This window comes from Cebus imitator, unplaced genomic scaffold (assembly GCF_001604975.1).
Source record: "Cebus imitator isolate Cc_AM_T3 unplaced genomic scaffold, Cebus_imitator-1.0 Scaffold253, whole genome shotgun sequence".
Taxonomy (NCBI): domain Eukaryota; kingdom Metazoa; phylum Chordata; class Mammalia; order Primates; family Cebidae; genus Cebus; species Cebus imitator.
Genome location: NW_016107568.1, coordinates 2281278 through 2294688, shown reverse-complemented (window position 1 = coordinate 2294688; position 13411 = coordinate 2281278). Strand labels below are relative to the sequence as shown.

The 13411-nt window shown below is 40.1% G+C and overlaps 1 protein-coding gene across 1 annotated transcript; it reads right to left on the bottom strand.

The window, feature by feature from the left end:
• Positions 1-2044: 2044 nt before the first annotated feature.
• Positions 2045-7857, bottom strand: LOC108282892 (olfactory receptor 9I1-like). Its single transcript, XM_017498925.2, has 3 exons — positions 7773-7857; positions 7576-7690; positions 2045-3530 (listed from the first exon to the last, which is right to left on the bottom strand). The coding sequence occupies exon 3, from the start codon at positions 3422-3424 to the stop codon at positions 2456-2458; it is 969 nt and encodes a 322-aa protein (XP_017354414.1). The 5' UTR covers positions 3425-3530; positions 7576-7690; positions 7773-7857; the 3' UTR covers positions 2045-2455.
• Positions 7858-13411: the final 5554 nt, after the last annotated feature.

Genomic DNA, 13411 nt, shown 5'->3' with positions numbered 1-13411 from the left:
TTGATAAATGCTTGGATTGTTTCCATATCTAGGCTATTGTGAATAATGATGCAATGAATGTGGGAGGGCAGATCTTTCTTTGATATCCTAATTTAAGATCTTTTGGATATATGCCCAGGAGTGGGACTGCTGAATCATTTGATAATTCTATTTTTAATTTTTTATGGAAGCTCTCTACTGTTATCCATAGTGGCTGTACCATTTAACATTCCCAGAAACATGTTCCATCTTCCTGGACACTGGAACATGTCCAAGGGTTTCAATTTTTGTATATTCTCACCAACATTTGTTATCTTTTTTATGGTAATGGCCTTCATAATAGGTGTGAAATGATATCTCATTGGAGTTTTGATTTGCATTTCCCTTATGGTTAGTGATGCTAAGCATATCTGCTGGCCATTTGTAGGTCTTCTTTGTAGAAATACCTATTCAGTTCCTTTGTTCATCTTTAAATTGGATTATTTATTTTATTACAATTGAGTTGCAGGAGTTACATATATATATTTTAGCAGTTAACTTTTTATTAAACATATGGCTTGCAAATATTTTTCCTATGGTTTGGGTAGCTTTTTCACTCTGATGATTATTTTCTTTGCTGTGCTGAAGATATTTGGTTTGATGTAGTGCAACTCAACAATTTTGGATTTTTTTTTAAAAAGTAACATTATATTAAAAAGGTAGGACATGGAGCATTCATTGCCCTCTCTCAGCAGAGAGTCTTGAAGCCAGAAGTTGTGGTGGATTCCTGACTTGTTTGTTTGTTTACTTATTTATTCATTTTATATTGTGGCAGAGGCAGAAATGCTTTTGAGGTCAGGTCCTTGGAGTTCAGCCTGGAGTCTGATTCTTTAACCTTATCAGTTTGTAGTTTTTGGTGTTATTATCTATGAAATTATTGCCAAGACCAATGTCATAAAGTTTTTCGCCTATTTTTTAAAAATAATTTTACAGTTTCAAATGTAATTAAAAACAACATTTAAGATTTTAATCTATCTGATTTTTTTATATGCATAAAGATAGGATCCAATGCCATTCTTTTGCATATGTACATGCAGTTTTCCTAACACTGGTTTTTGAAGAGATGGTCTTTTTCTCCTGTGTGTATTCTTGGCACCTTTGTCAAAGATCAGTTGACCATATACGTGTGAGTTTATTTCTGGGCCATGTATTCTGTTCCATTGATGTGTATATATATATATATATATATATATATATATATATATATATGCCAGTACCATACTGGCATATTCAAATTTCTATAACTTCATAACATATTTTGAAATCAGAAAATGTGATACCTTCAGCTTATTCTTTATCAAGATTGCCTTGGCTATCCTAGGTGTTTTATCATTTCATATACGATTTCTATTTTTCTATTTCTCTAAGAAATGCCATTGTGATTTTGATAGGAATAGCATTGAATCTGTAGAATGCATTGGATAAAATGAATATTTTAGTAATATTAAGTTTTCCAATTCTTGAATGTGGGATACCTTTCTATTTATTTGTCTCTTCAATTTCTTTCATAAATGTATAGTGGTTTTCAGTGTACCAGAAGCAGCAATATAGAAGAAAGTATTAAGTGAAGCATTATGACCCTATCCTCAAGGAGTTCACCTTCTGCTGTGGACAGTACTTACTTCCTTCTATAATCATAGAGACTATTTTTACCTGAGAAAGTAATATCAGTTGAGACTATTTGCTACAGATCTGTCATTGTTGAGTTTGCAGACCCTGGGAATGAGTCTGAAAGCAGTAATTGAAACGAGGCAGGCACTGTGTTTAGGAGGAGAAAAAATAAAGAATTTGGAGATTCGGAATCTAGAGAATTGTCACTTAATAAGAAATTAAGTACAAGTCCTGCAGATCAGAAACCATTTAGGAAGACATTAGAGGAAGAGTAGCCAAAAGAAAGCACCCTTTCCTGAACTACTCTGACTTTTTCTGATTAGAAATGTCACTGGGTTCACAGGTTCTTTTCATTCACTTCATAATGAGTTGGCAGGTTATCCATACCACAAAAAACACTTTATTCTTCAATTAGTACAATTTATAGCTATAATTTTCTACAAAGAGTAAAAGTCAGTGTCAATGAGCACAGTAACAAAAGAATAAGTAAGAGCAACTGAGAAACCCAAGCATGGCTGAGTTAGAAAGGGGGGGTTGGATGTGGTGATCAGTTCACTTATGACTATGCTACTTTTTATTTCTGTGGTGCCAGGGAGTAGCACTAGAACCCACAAAGTTTGAGAGGGCTAAAGAGAGAGGGGGTTAGAAAATGGAGGGAGAGGAGGTCATCCAAACAAACATCATGAAACTTGTACTTTTCTCTAAGGACAGGTAGTTCCTGCACACTTCCAGGTGCTGAAGAAAGCTACCTACTGTACACTGTTGGGGGAAAGCACCAGCTGGTGTTGATGCCCATTGGAGTATGAAGACCTGGAGAAAAGATGGGTCACAATGAAGGGCCCTTACTGAAAGCTATGTTCCTTGGAAACTGGAATTTGCCAATGACCTTTCTGAATGCAGCTTTTACATCGTTGTTCCTCAGACTGTAGATCAAGGGGTTCAACATAGGGATGATTACAGTGTAAAAGACAAACACTATCTTGTCTTCCTCTGAGGATTTGTCAGAGTTACTTCTCTGGTACATGAAGGCAAGTGTCCCAAAGAAGAGGACAACAGTGGTGAGATGGGATGTGCAGGTGGAGAAGGCCTTGGCTCGCCCACCTGCCGACTCCACCCTCAAAATGGCTCTGATAATGAGCATGTAGGAGATCAGGATAATCATGACATTGGCTAGGAACATGAATTTTGCAAAAAAGAGAATGACAATCTCAGTTTGTGTCATGCTGCTGCAGGCGAGTTTCAGCAGGGGTGGGAGGTCACAGAAGAAGAAGTTGATCTGATTGTCACCACAGAAGGAGAGGGTGAAGGTGCATGTGGTACGCAGAATGGCCCCTGACACCCCACAGATGTAGGCCACGGCCAATAAGACCCTGCATGTACCTGGAGTCATGATCATGTTGTAGCGCAGTGGATTGCTAATGGCAACAAAGCGGTCATAGGCCATCACTGACAGCAGGTAACACTCCGTGCCTGCACAGACGGTGAAGAAAAAGAACTGTGCAGCACAGTGGCCATAGGAGATGACCGACTTGTCTGTGGCCAGTGTGGCCAGAATCTGAGGGGTGATTACTGAGGCAAAGCAGGCATCCAGGAAGGCAAGGTGGCTCAGGAAGAAGTACATGGGGGTGTGGAGTTGGGCATCCACTTGGATTAGAATAATCATGCCTACATTCCCCAGAAGAGTGACAAGATAGGAGCTGAGAAACACTATGAAGAGAGGAACTGCCAGTTCAGGGTGACCTGTGAAGCCTTCAAGAATAAACTCTGTCACAGTGCTGAGATTTCTTTTGGCCATAAGCTCAATATAGCTGGTCGACCTGAGGAGGAGAATGAAATTGAGATTTCAGAACTGAAGGTCTTTGGTTTCTTCAGTGTCAGGTGTTAAGTAAATGTCCCAGCCTCTGCTCAGAGAGAGAAAAAAGTATTTACCATCTTAAGAGTCCACAACTGGAAGTTACTATGGAGAGCTTTTACCTATCTCTGCATCCCACCTGAAACCGGACCTTGGTGCAGTCTTTCTTCAAATTCACTTGCTTATTATTGTCTGGGATGTTTTCTTTAAGACCAGACAATGTTGGACAATCAAGATTGGAAGGGACCAATAAGGGGTCTGTCTGTGCTAGAATACTTCCCCTAAATTGTCATCTAGCCCAGGTGTGCTCCAGAGCTGCCTCTATGCGGCGTCTTAGGCTGTGCCGGTGTGATTCCAGGCAGGGCCATTCATACAGACGTCCTGTGAATGGTGCCTCCAGGGTTGTCAGAGGCAGGGCCCTTTATGTGACGGGGACTTTCTATCCAGTCTGCCTTTGGAAAATTCTGCCTGTTAAGAAAGACAGATTGCTCTTTCTATGCCTTCTATGCATTAGTATTATGCTTGGCTCTGCATGTTGGATAAACCCAACTCTCTTCTAAGACAAATAGTGGTAATGCCTACTTTTATCTAGATTTTTCTCCAAGTCAGACATTCCCAGCTATCTCAAACATTCCTTGTGAGTACTTTCATAATCTGTTTTTGCTCTCCTATGAACCAGGTCATCGCCTGCCTTGAATTTCTTTTCTTGAGGGACTGTGAAGGAAGGTGATTCTGTCATCACGGAGCCCTTATTCTGTGTTGAACATTTCTGCATTAACTTACTGATTCCTCCCAATAATCCTAGTAGAGCTGTTATGAGTTTCACTGTTGAAATGTGTTATCTGAGGTTCAGGAAATTAAAGTGACTTGTCAAAGAATAAATTGCAAGTGCTGAAGCCAAGATCAAACAGTCATAACAGCAAGACATTGCTTGTATCCTACACTGGTTCTTCTTGACAGTACACCTTGTACTTTGTTACCTCTGTACTCCAAAGGTAGTTCATAGAAAAGGTTCACAGTGTTCAGTAGAATCAGTTTTCTGCAGAAATCACGTTGATTCTTCCCTTTTGGGTAGTGGAGTGAGTTCCTTTGTCAGCTACTGATTGCTCCGGGCTGTGCTTTCCAGGATGATACCCCTGGAGAGTAGGTGGAGGCTGCTCCATCAGCGATGGAGCAGGTTGGAAATAGGTTTAGGGACTTGTTTGTGAAATATGAGGTCCTACCAGACATAGAACTTCCACAAAATCCTTCATGGCTGCCTACTGATTTTGGTCTTAGGGATTTCATGGCTCATGAGCCAAAACCGAAATCCTAGTATTCCAGACTTGGAAAGAATACCAGATTCACCAAATTCCTAATAATTAACAACTCCACTAATGTGTGGGAATTGGTGCATATAAAATCTCTTGATTAGTGTTAGCCTTGGCAGGGACAACCCTGGTTCTCCTATTGCTCTTACCTCCTTTGGCCGAATGGAGGCAGATCTAATGGAAACTGAGAGTGGAAGGGAGTACCAGAGTACTGAATTTAAGGAGATGCTCAGGATCTTAAGAGCAGGAGTTTACGCATCTTTCTTCCAGTGCACTGCTTTTACTGTGATTGTTCTGTGCTCCCAGTGTCTGCTCCTTTCTAATCCACTGTCAAAGGAGTTTCCTATTGTTTTAAAATCTTCTCTGCTTTCTCAGGAATTTGGCTTATCCTTGGCTGTGGCTCATCACCTCATGGAGGTCCATCACCTTTAGTTCTGTTGAAACAGAACAATTATTTCAGGGTTTCTTAATTCAAATACCTTGAAAAAGAGATTTTTATTTATCCAACTGCTTTTTTTTTAATAGTAGCCAGTACACAAATTAGAATGTTGAAGGTATAGCCAACCCACATATTAATTCTCTACTGTGTCCAAAGGGACCATATGTGACACAAAACATGGCTCATGCCTTCAGCCTGGCTGTGGTTGGGACTGACACAGGGCATCTCTTCTAAACTTGTCCTTCCTATGACCATGACTCATTTTGAAACTTTCTAGTGTAGACATCTTGAATTGTCACTCCAATCTATTACCCTATTCTATGACTTAATAACTCTTCCTGAGGTAGCATTTTCCATGATTATTCAGCCACAGGGTCCTTTCTTGGGGGGGTATGGAAATTTTGAGGTGTGAAATCTACGCTTTAGGACATACTTGACTAGATAAACTCCCAGGACTCTCTGCTGTGCCTGTCTCTGAATCATAAGATTATAAACATGGGCTGGGTGAGGTGGCTCACAACTGTAATCCTAGCACTTTGGGAGGCCGAGGCAGTTGGATCACCTGAAGTCAGGAACTCGAGGCCAGCCTGGCTGACAAGGTGAAACCCTGTTTTACTAAAAATACAAAAATTAGCCGGCATGGATGTGTGTTCCTGTAATCTCAATTACTTACCCAGGAGGTGGAGGTTGCAGTGAGCCAAGGCCATGCCACTGCCTGCTAGCCTTGGTGACATAGTGAGACTTTGTCTCAAAATAAATAAATAAATAAAATGTTTCTTTGAGGCTCTTAAAAGATTACTTCAAATGTTTCAGTATGTGAACTAAATAACCACAGATTCAGATTTCTAAATAATCATATGCTATGCTTTACAAACTGATGGCGATATCTCACTAGCAAGTAGGATTTATGCTGTTATGATTGGTCAACCACAGCACCTTTTTTTCCTAGAAGGGCCATGACCTTTTAGTTCCGCTCTGTACGTGTCCTGCTGGACTTGCATAACTTTGTTCATGCAGCCTGAGAACAGATGCTGTCATGCTTTCTCGTTTTGACCTCTTTTGCCTAGAGGAATACATTCATCTGTCTGCTTTCTCCTGGAGAGTGGTAGCTACAACTTGGAATGTCTCAACCATGCAAGTCAGTGATTTTCTCAATGGGAAAACCTGCACAATAAGAACATTCCTGGAAACCCCAAGCTTATCTGTTAGTTTCTGTGCCCACATATGTCTGATGCCCTACATTTGGATGTGGCATTATGTCAGGCAAGCACCTGTGTGACTTGTTTCTCTTTCCAGTGTTTAGAGATCACTCATTGTGCACATGGCTGTCAGGGTGGGCTCAGCAAATCCCGACACACTGGGAGTGGTGGCTCACTATGCCCCTCCCAACACTGGTTGAAAATACCCACGATCGCCCCCAAAGACCCAGGACTTATGGACACACAGAACCCTAGAGTCAGAAAGGACCTTGGTGATGTGGTTCTGTGGTTTTCAGCTGTGTTTCTCAGCCTCAGCCTTCCAGGGCTGTCTCAAGGAGACACAGCAGTGAGATGTGAAGGGAAGGCTCAGCAGGTGGGTGCTGCCATTTAAACAATGAGGTTCTTCATTTCATTTTGCTTAGAAGCAGGGCTCTACTGTTTAAAAAATTTAATGCACCTGGTCGACTATATTTTCTTCATTTTGTAAAAGAGAAAATGGAGCCCGGAGAAGTGACTTTCACCCCCTAAGTCAAAAAACATTCCCTCCAAAACCAATCTTGGTGGGACCTCAACACTAGTGTCCCATTTGGTGCCTCAGGAAAGGCAACAGATTCATGAAAGTACAAACCAGAACTAACAAGTCCACAACAGGACCATAGAGTGGGGAGGACTTGTGCAGGACAGCCAGGGTACTCAGAGGTCGGGAGACATTTCCCAACTCATTACCTACCTCATTTTACTCCCTCTTCCTATAACATTTATTTCCACATTATCTTCTCAAAAGGTTCTTGTTACAAATGTCTTTCTTACAAATATCACCAGCAGGCACAATCTCCTCAGAGCTGGCTGGATGATTCTCTGTTCATGCTCTGAGCAGTGGGTGATGGTGTGGTGTAGGGGAGTCATAATGTAACTCGCTGCCAACTATTGTTCCCTGCACTTGACATATTTGTTACTGATTACAGCCTCTGCAAGGTGTGTCTTTCTGTGCCCGTTTTATGGAAGACAGAATTGAAGGTTGGGGAAGATAAATAACTTGTCTAAAAGGTCGAACAAAGTTTATGTTCGAAAATTGGAAAGCACATTGAATAGTCTCTGGAATGTATTTTATTTTCAAACACAATATAATTTTAGAATTTACATTACCTCATAGGGAAAAAGCTGGTCCTTGTGCTCCTGTGAGGAACTCTTGTGAGGCACTGTTAATCTTTCTCCTGTTTCTGAGTAGGTCCAAGGAGAATGAGATTGATGCTGTGAGAATCTGAAATCCATAAAAAATGCAATTACTAAATCTTCTTTTGGCCAATTTTATGCATATGCTAGAAACCCATCTTTGAACACACCTGCAGCAGGTAGCAGGGCCAGAGAGTATACCTGGTTTTACACAGCATTGCTGGGTAAAATTCAGAGCCTGGGACCTCAGAGTTCCTCTAGGCGCCCAGCTGTTTTGCCTTCTTGCCCAAACAACCCAATCTGATCCAATTGAATCCTTGGATGGTTTTATCATCTTGTGTACAACACCTAAGATGATGCTTATGTACAAAAATGATAATGTTAAATGAAAGAGAGATTCTCCCTTTTTCTCTGCAAGTCACTGTGATGATTTACCTGCCCTCAGTGGGGGTTGTGTGAGTCCATTCTTGCCTGCAAACCATTAATTAATGAATGTGACAGGGGTTCCAATTTCTGGGAGAAGCCTGCTCCCTTCAGTTAGAGCTGACTGCAGGAATATTAAATCCTCCTTTCTCTTCATCTAGGTAGGCAAACAGTGGGCCAGGGGATTAAAAGGCTCAGGAGGGTAAGTGGCAGACCCCGAATGACATCATTTCCCATGCTTCTCTTTGTGCTCTTCGGGGAGTGAGCACTGCCACCTTTATGCTACTTCCTTCAGAGCTAGAAAGAAGTGAAGAAATAATCCAGATCTATTAGGTTGGTGCAAAGGTAATTGTGATTTAATACTTTGACACATTACAGATGAAGAGGCAGACCCATGGGGTTGCGTGTCTCACTTGATGTCACACAGCTTCTCCAATGGCAGCTAGAGGTTGTGTGGGATGCTCAGAGAGGTGGTGAAGGCAGTCAGGAGGAGGAGACTGGGACTCCTCCTGGATTCTAGGAATAGATTCATTTATTAGCCTGGATTCTAGGAAGCCTGACTGAACTCATAGGCAGTTCTTCAGACCTCAGTAAGCCCACATGGCTTACCTGTCCATTCTATTCTGTGGCAGAACATTAAGCGCCAGGTGTTTTTCAGTTTAATCACCTGCCTTCTAAATATTCCCTGGGATAAGTGTTCAGTCATACAGGATATCTAACTTTGACATAAAGAAAAACTGCTTTGAGAATTGAAACTTGAAAATAGCTAAGAAAGTAGTTTTAAATGTTCTTACCACAAAAAATGTATATTGTAATTAACAATAACACAAATATTGTACGTATTGATATATGTATGCATTGTAGAACTACTAAATCAAGCTAATTAACATGCAATAACAAAAATGTTACTATTGTGAGACTTTGGGTAAATGATTTACTTCCTCAGGTCTAAAGCAAGTATAACAATTCCTAATTCAAGAGGATATTGTAAAAATTAAATTAAAACAATAAATAAGAAGTAGCCAAGCACTCACCGGGTCTATGCATATTATTACAAATTAGCTTGATTATCCCCATCAAGCTACCATTGATCTTCTCCACAGAATGGGAAGAAACCACCTTAAACATCATATGGAACCAAAGAAGAGCCCACATAGCCAAGACAATTCTAAAAAAAAGAACAAAGCTGGAGGCATCAAGTTACCTGACTTCCAACTATACTACAAGGCTACAGTAATCAAAACAGCATGGTACCAGTACCAAAATAGAGAAATAGACCAATGGAACAGAACAGAGGCTTCTGAAGTAACATCATATATCTACAATCATCTGATCTTTGACAAACCTGACAAAAACAAGCAATAGGAAAGGATTTCTTGTTTAATAAATGGAGTTGTGAAAACCGGCTAGCCACATGCAGAAAGCTGAAACTGGACCCCTTTTTGACACCTTATACAAAAATTAACTCCAGATGGATTAAAGATTTTTTTTTTTTTTTTTTTTTTTGAGACGGAGTTTCGCTCTTGTTACCCAGGCTGGAGTGCAATGGCGTGATCTCGGCTCACTGCAACCTCCGCCTCCTTTAAACATAAGACCTAACACCATAAAAACCCTGGAAGAAAACCTAGGCAATATCATTCAGGACATAGGCATAGGCAATGACTTAATGACTAAACCATCAAAAGCAATGGCAATGAAAGTCAAAATAGACAGATGGGATCTAATTAAACTTAAGAGCTTCTGCACAGCAAAAGAAACTATCATTAACGTGAACTGATAACCAACAGAATGGGCAAAAATTTTTGCAGTCTACCCATCTGACAAAGGGCTAATATCCAGAATCTACAAAGAACTTAAACACATTTATAAGAAAAAAACAACCCCCTCAAAAAGTGGGTGAAGGATATGAACAGACACTTTTCAAAAGAAGACATTTATGCAGCCAATAGACATATGAAAAAATGCTCATCATCACTGGTCATTAGAGAAATGCAAATTTAAACCACACTGAGATGCCATCTCATGCTAGTTAGAATGGTGATCATTAAGAAATCAGCAGACATCAGATGCTGGAGAGAATGTGGAGAAATAGGAACATTTTTACACTGTTGATTGGAGTATAAATTGGTTCAACCATTGTGGAGGACAGTGTGGTGATTCTTCAAGGATCTGGAAATAGAAATACCATTTGACCTGGCAATGTCATTACTGGGTATATATCCAAAGGATTATAAAGCATTCTATTATAAAGACACATGCACATGTATGCTTATTGCAACACTATTCACGATAGCAAAGACTTGGAACCAACCCAAATGCCCATCAATGATAGACTGGATAAAGAAAACGTGGCACATATATACCATGGAATACTATGCAGCCATAAAAACGCAAAGGTTGAGTTCACATCCTTTGCAGGGACATGGATGAAGCCGGAAACTATCATTTTCATCAAACTGACACAAGAACAGAAAACCAAACACCGCATGTCCTCACTCATAAGTGGGTGTTGAACAACGAGAACACATGGACACAAGGAGGGGAACATCACACCTGGGGCCTGTTGGGGGCAGGGTGGGAGTTGGGGAGGGGTAGCAGGGGCTAAGGGGATTAGGGAGGGATAACATTAGGAGAAATACCTAATGTAGATGATGGGAGGATGGATGCAGTAAACAACCATGGCATGTGTATACCTATGTAACAATCCTCCATGAGCTGCACGTGTACCCCAGAACTTAAAGTATAATATAAAAAAATAATTAGCTTGATTTAGTAGTTCTACAGTGCATACATATATCAAAGCATGATGTACACTACAAATATTTACAGTTTTTGTCAATAAAAAAATAAAGGGCTGGCATGGTGGCTCACACCTGCAATCCCAGCACTTTGGGAGGCTGAGGTGGGAGAATCTCAAGATCAGGAGATCGAGACCATCTTGGCCAACATGGTGAAACCCTGTCTCTACTAAAAATACAAAAATTTGCTGGGCATGGTGGCATGTGCCTGTAGTCCCAGCTCCTTTGGAGGCTGAGCCAGGAAAATTGCTTGGACTCACGAGGCAGAGGATGCAGTGAGCCGAGACTGCGACACTGCACTCCAGCCTGGTGACAGAGTGAGACTCCATCAAAAAAAAAAAAAAAAAAAAAAAAGGCTGCTTTAATGGTGGAAAATTAGTCAAAACAACAGAGCAGACAAAAGCCATAACTGAGGAGGAGTCTCCTAACTCCCCTTGAATTCCACTATGTTGTTGCCAAGGAAAGAGGGGTGTGTGCCACTGTCTGACATGGTGATAGAACCCATGACTTAGGCTTCCATGCTAGTTTAGGAGTGCGGTGGGGTCTGCATTTTTATTTATTTGTATTTTTTAAAGAAATATAATACATATACAAAAAAGTGCCTTAAAATGAATACAGTTTATCAAAAAACTTAAAAAAGAAATACTCAGGCAATTGCTATCAGACAAAGATAAATAGAACACTTCCTCTCTCTAGAAGTTCGTTATGAGGTCCTCCCCCTTCACAACTCTCCTTGCTCCTGTATCTTGGCTATGGTTATAATAATTTACTTGTGTGGTTTAAAGCTTTGTCATATGTGTATATATCCCTATATTATGACTTTGTTTAGCCTATTTTTCAAAAAAATTGTATTGTTTCTAGTTACTTTCTTTAATAAGATGAATGCTTCTTTCTCGCGTAAGAGACCCGTGGATAGGCAGCCCAGGGCCCATATGGTGGATTAAAAAGGTCATCAGGGACTTGGGCTTCTCTTTTTCCCTGCTCTGCTGTTTTCTATGCATTGCTCTCATCTTTAAAGTCACTTTATGGTCCACAATAGCTTCTAGGGCTCCAGCCATCACATCCGTTCCCCAGGCCAGAAGAAAGAAAAACCAAAGGAAAGTGTTTTGAGGTTTGTGCTATTACAACAATACTTCATGAACATTCTGGACGCATATCCCAGTGTGCATGGGCAAGAGTTTCACCAGTGTGTATAGCTAGCTCATTGGAATAGCTGGGTCATTGCTTGTCTATTTTTATTCCTAAAGGATTGCCAAATTACTTTATAAAGTTGTTAAACCCATTTATACTACTCATTTTTCATATCTTTGTCAACGTAGTGATGTCATAGTTTTAAATTTTTGCTAACTTAGCGAACATATTGTGGTATTAAGTGTGCATGTTCCTGACAATTCTCATGAGAATAATCCTTATTCTCAATTTTCAATGAGAAGAAGCAGCTCTTTCTACATTTAGTAGCTATTTGGGTATTCTCTACCTTTGTCAATCTGGTTTTCTATTCTGAATCATTTTTACATGTTCAACTTCACAGTGTCCATGAAAAATTTTTGTTAGCCCAACATGGATCAGGTGCTTATTTCTGAATCTGTCCATGAAAAATTTTTATTAGCCCTACATGGATCAGGTGCTTATTACTGAATCTGTCAACTACAGAAGTATGGTGAATAATAATAATAATAATTATATTATTATACTTTAAGTTCTGGGTTACATGTGCAAAACATGCAGGTTTGTTACATAGGCATACACGTGCCATGGTGGTTTGCTGCATCCATCACCCTGTCATTTACACTAGATATTTCTCCTAATGCTATCCCTCCCCTAGCCCTCTACCCCCTGCTATCCCTCCCCTAGCCCGCTACCCCCTGACAGGCCCCAGTGTATGATGTTCCCCTCCCTGTGTCCATGTGTTCTTACTGTTCAACACCCACTTGTGAGTGAAAAAATGTGGTGTTTGGTTTTCTGTTCTTGTGTCAGTTTCCTGAGAATGATGGTTTCCAGCTTTATCCATGCCCCTGCAAAGGACATGAGCTTATCCTTTTTTATGGCTGCATAGTATTTCATGGTGTATATGTGCCACATTTTCTTTATCCAGTCTATCATTGATGGGCATTTGGGTTGGTTCCAAGTCTTTGATATTGTGAACAGTGCCACAATAAACATACATGTGCATGTGCCTTTATAATAGAATGCTTTATAATCCTTTGGATATATACCAGTAATGAGATTGCTGGATCAAATGATATTTCTATTTCTAGATCCTTGAGGAATTGCCACACTGTCTTCCACAATGAATTATTTTAATAAAACTGTTGTTTCCATATGGAGAGACAATGAGGATCAACTTTTCATGAAATCAAAGTTAGGTAGAGGAGTTCATATATTCATAAAATAACATATTCACTTAAAATACATCCTTTTATTATCCTTGACTATGTGGGACATAGATACATGCACTCCACCTATCCAGTTAAATACTCACTTACTTTATTCCTTGGTACAAAGGATTGAGTTATACATTTTCCTCAGTTCATCACTTTCATTGACTTTTACCATCATTGGTTGGTGATCTATTTTTCTTTTTCTTT

What these genes read in the sequence shown, in the direction of transcription:
- LOC108282892 (XM_017498925.2), bottom strand. Translation starts at nt 3,424, where the DNA reads ATGGCCAAAAGAAATCTCAGCACTGTGACAGAGTTTATTCTTGAAGGC.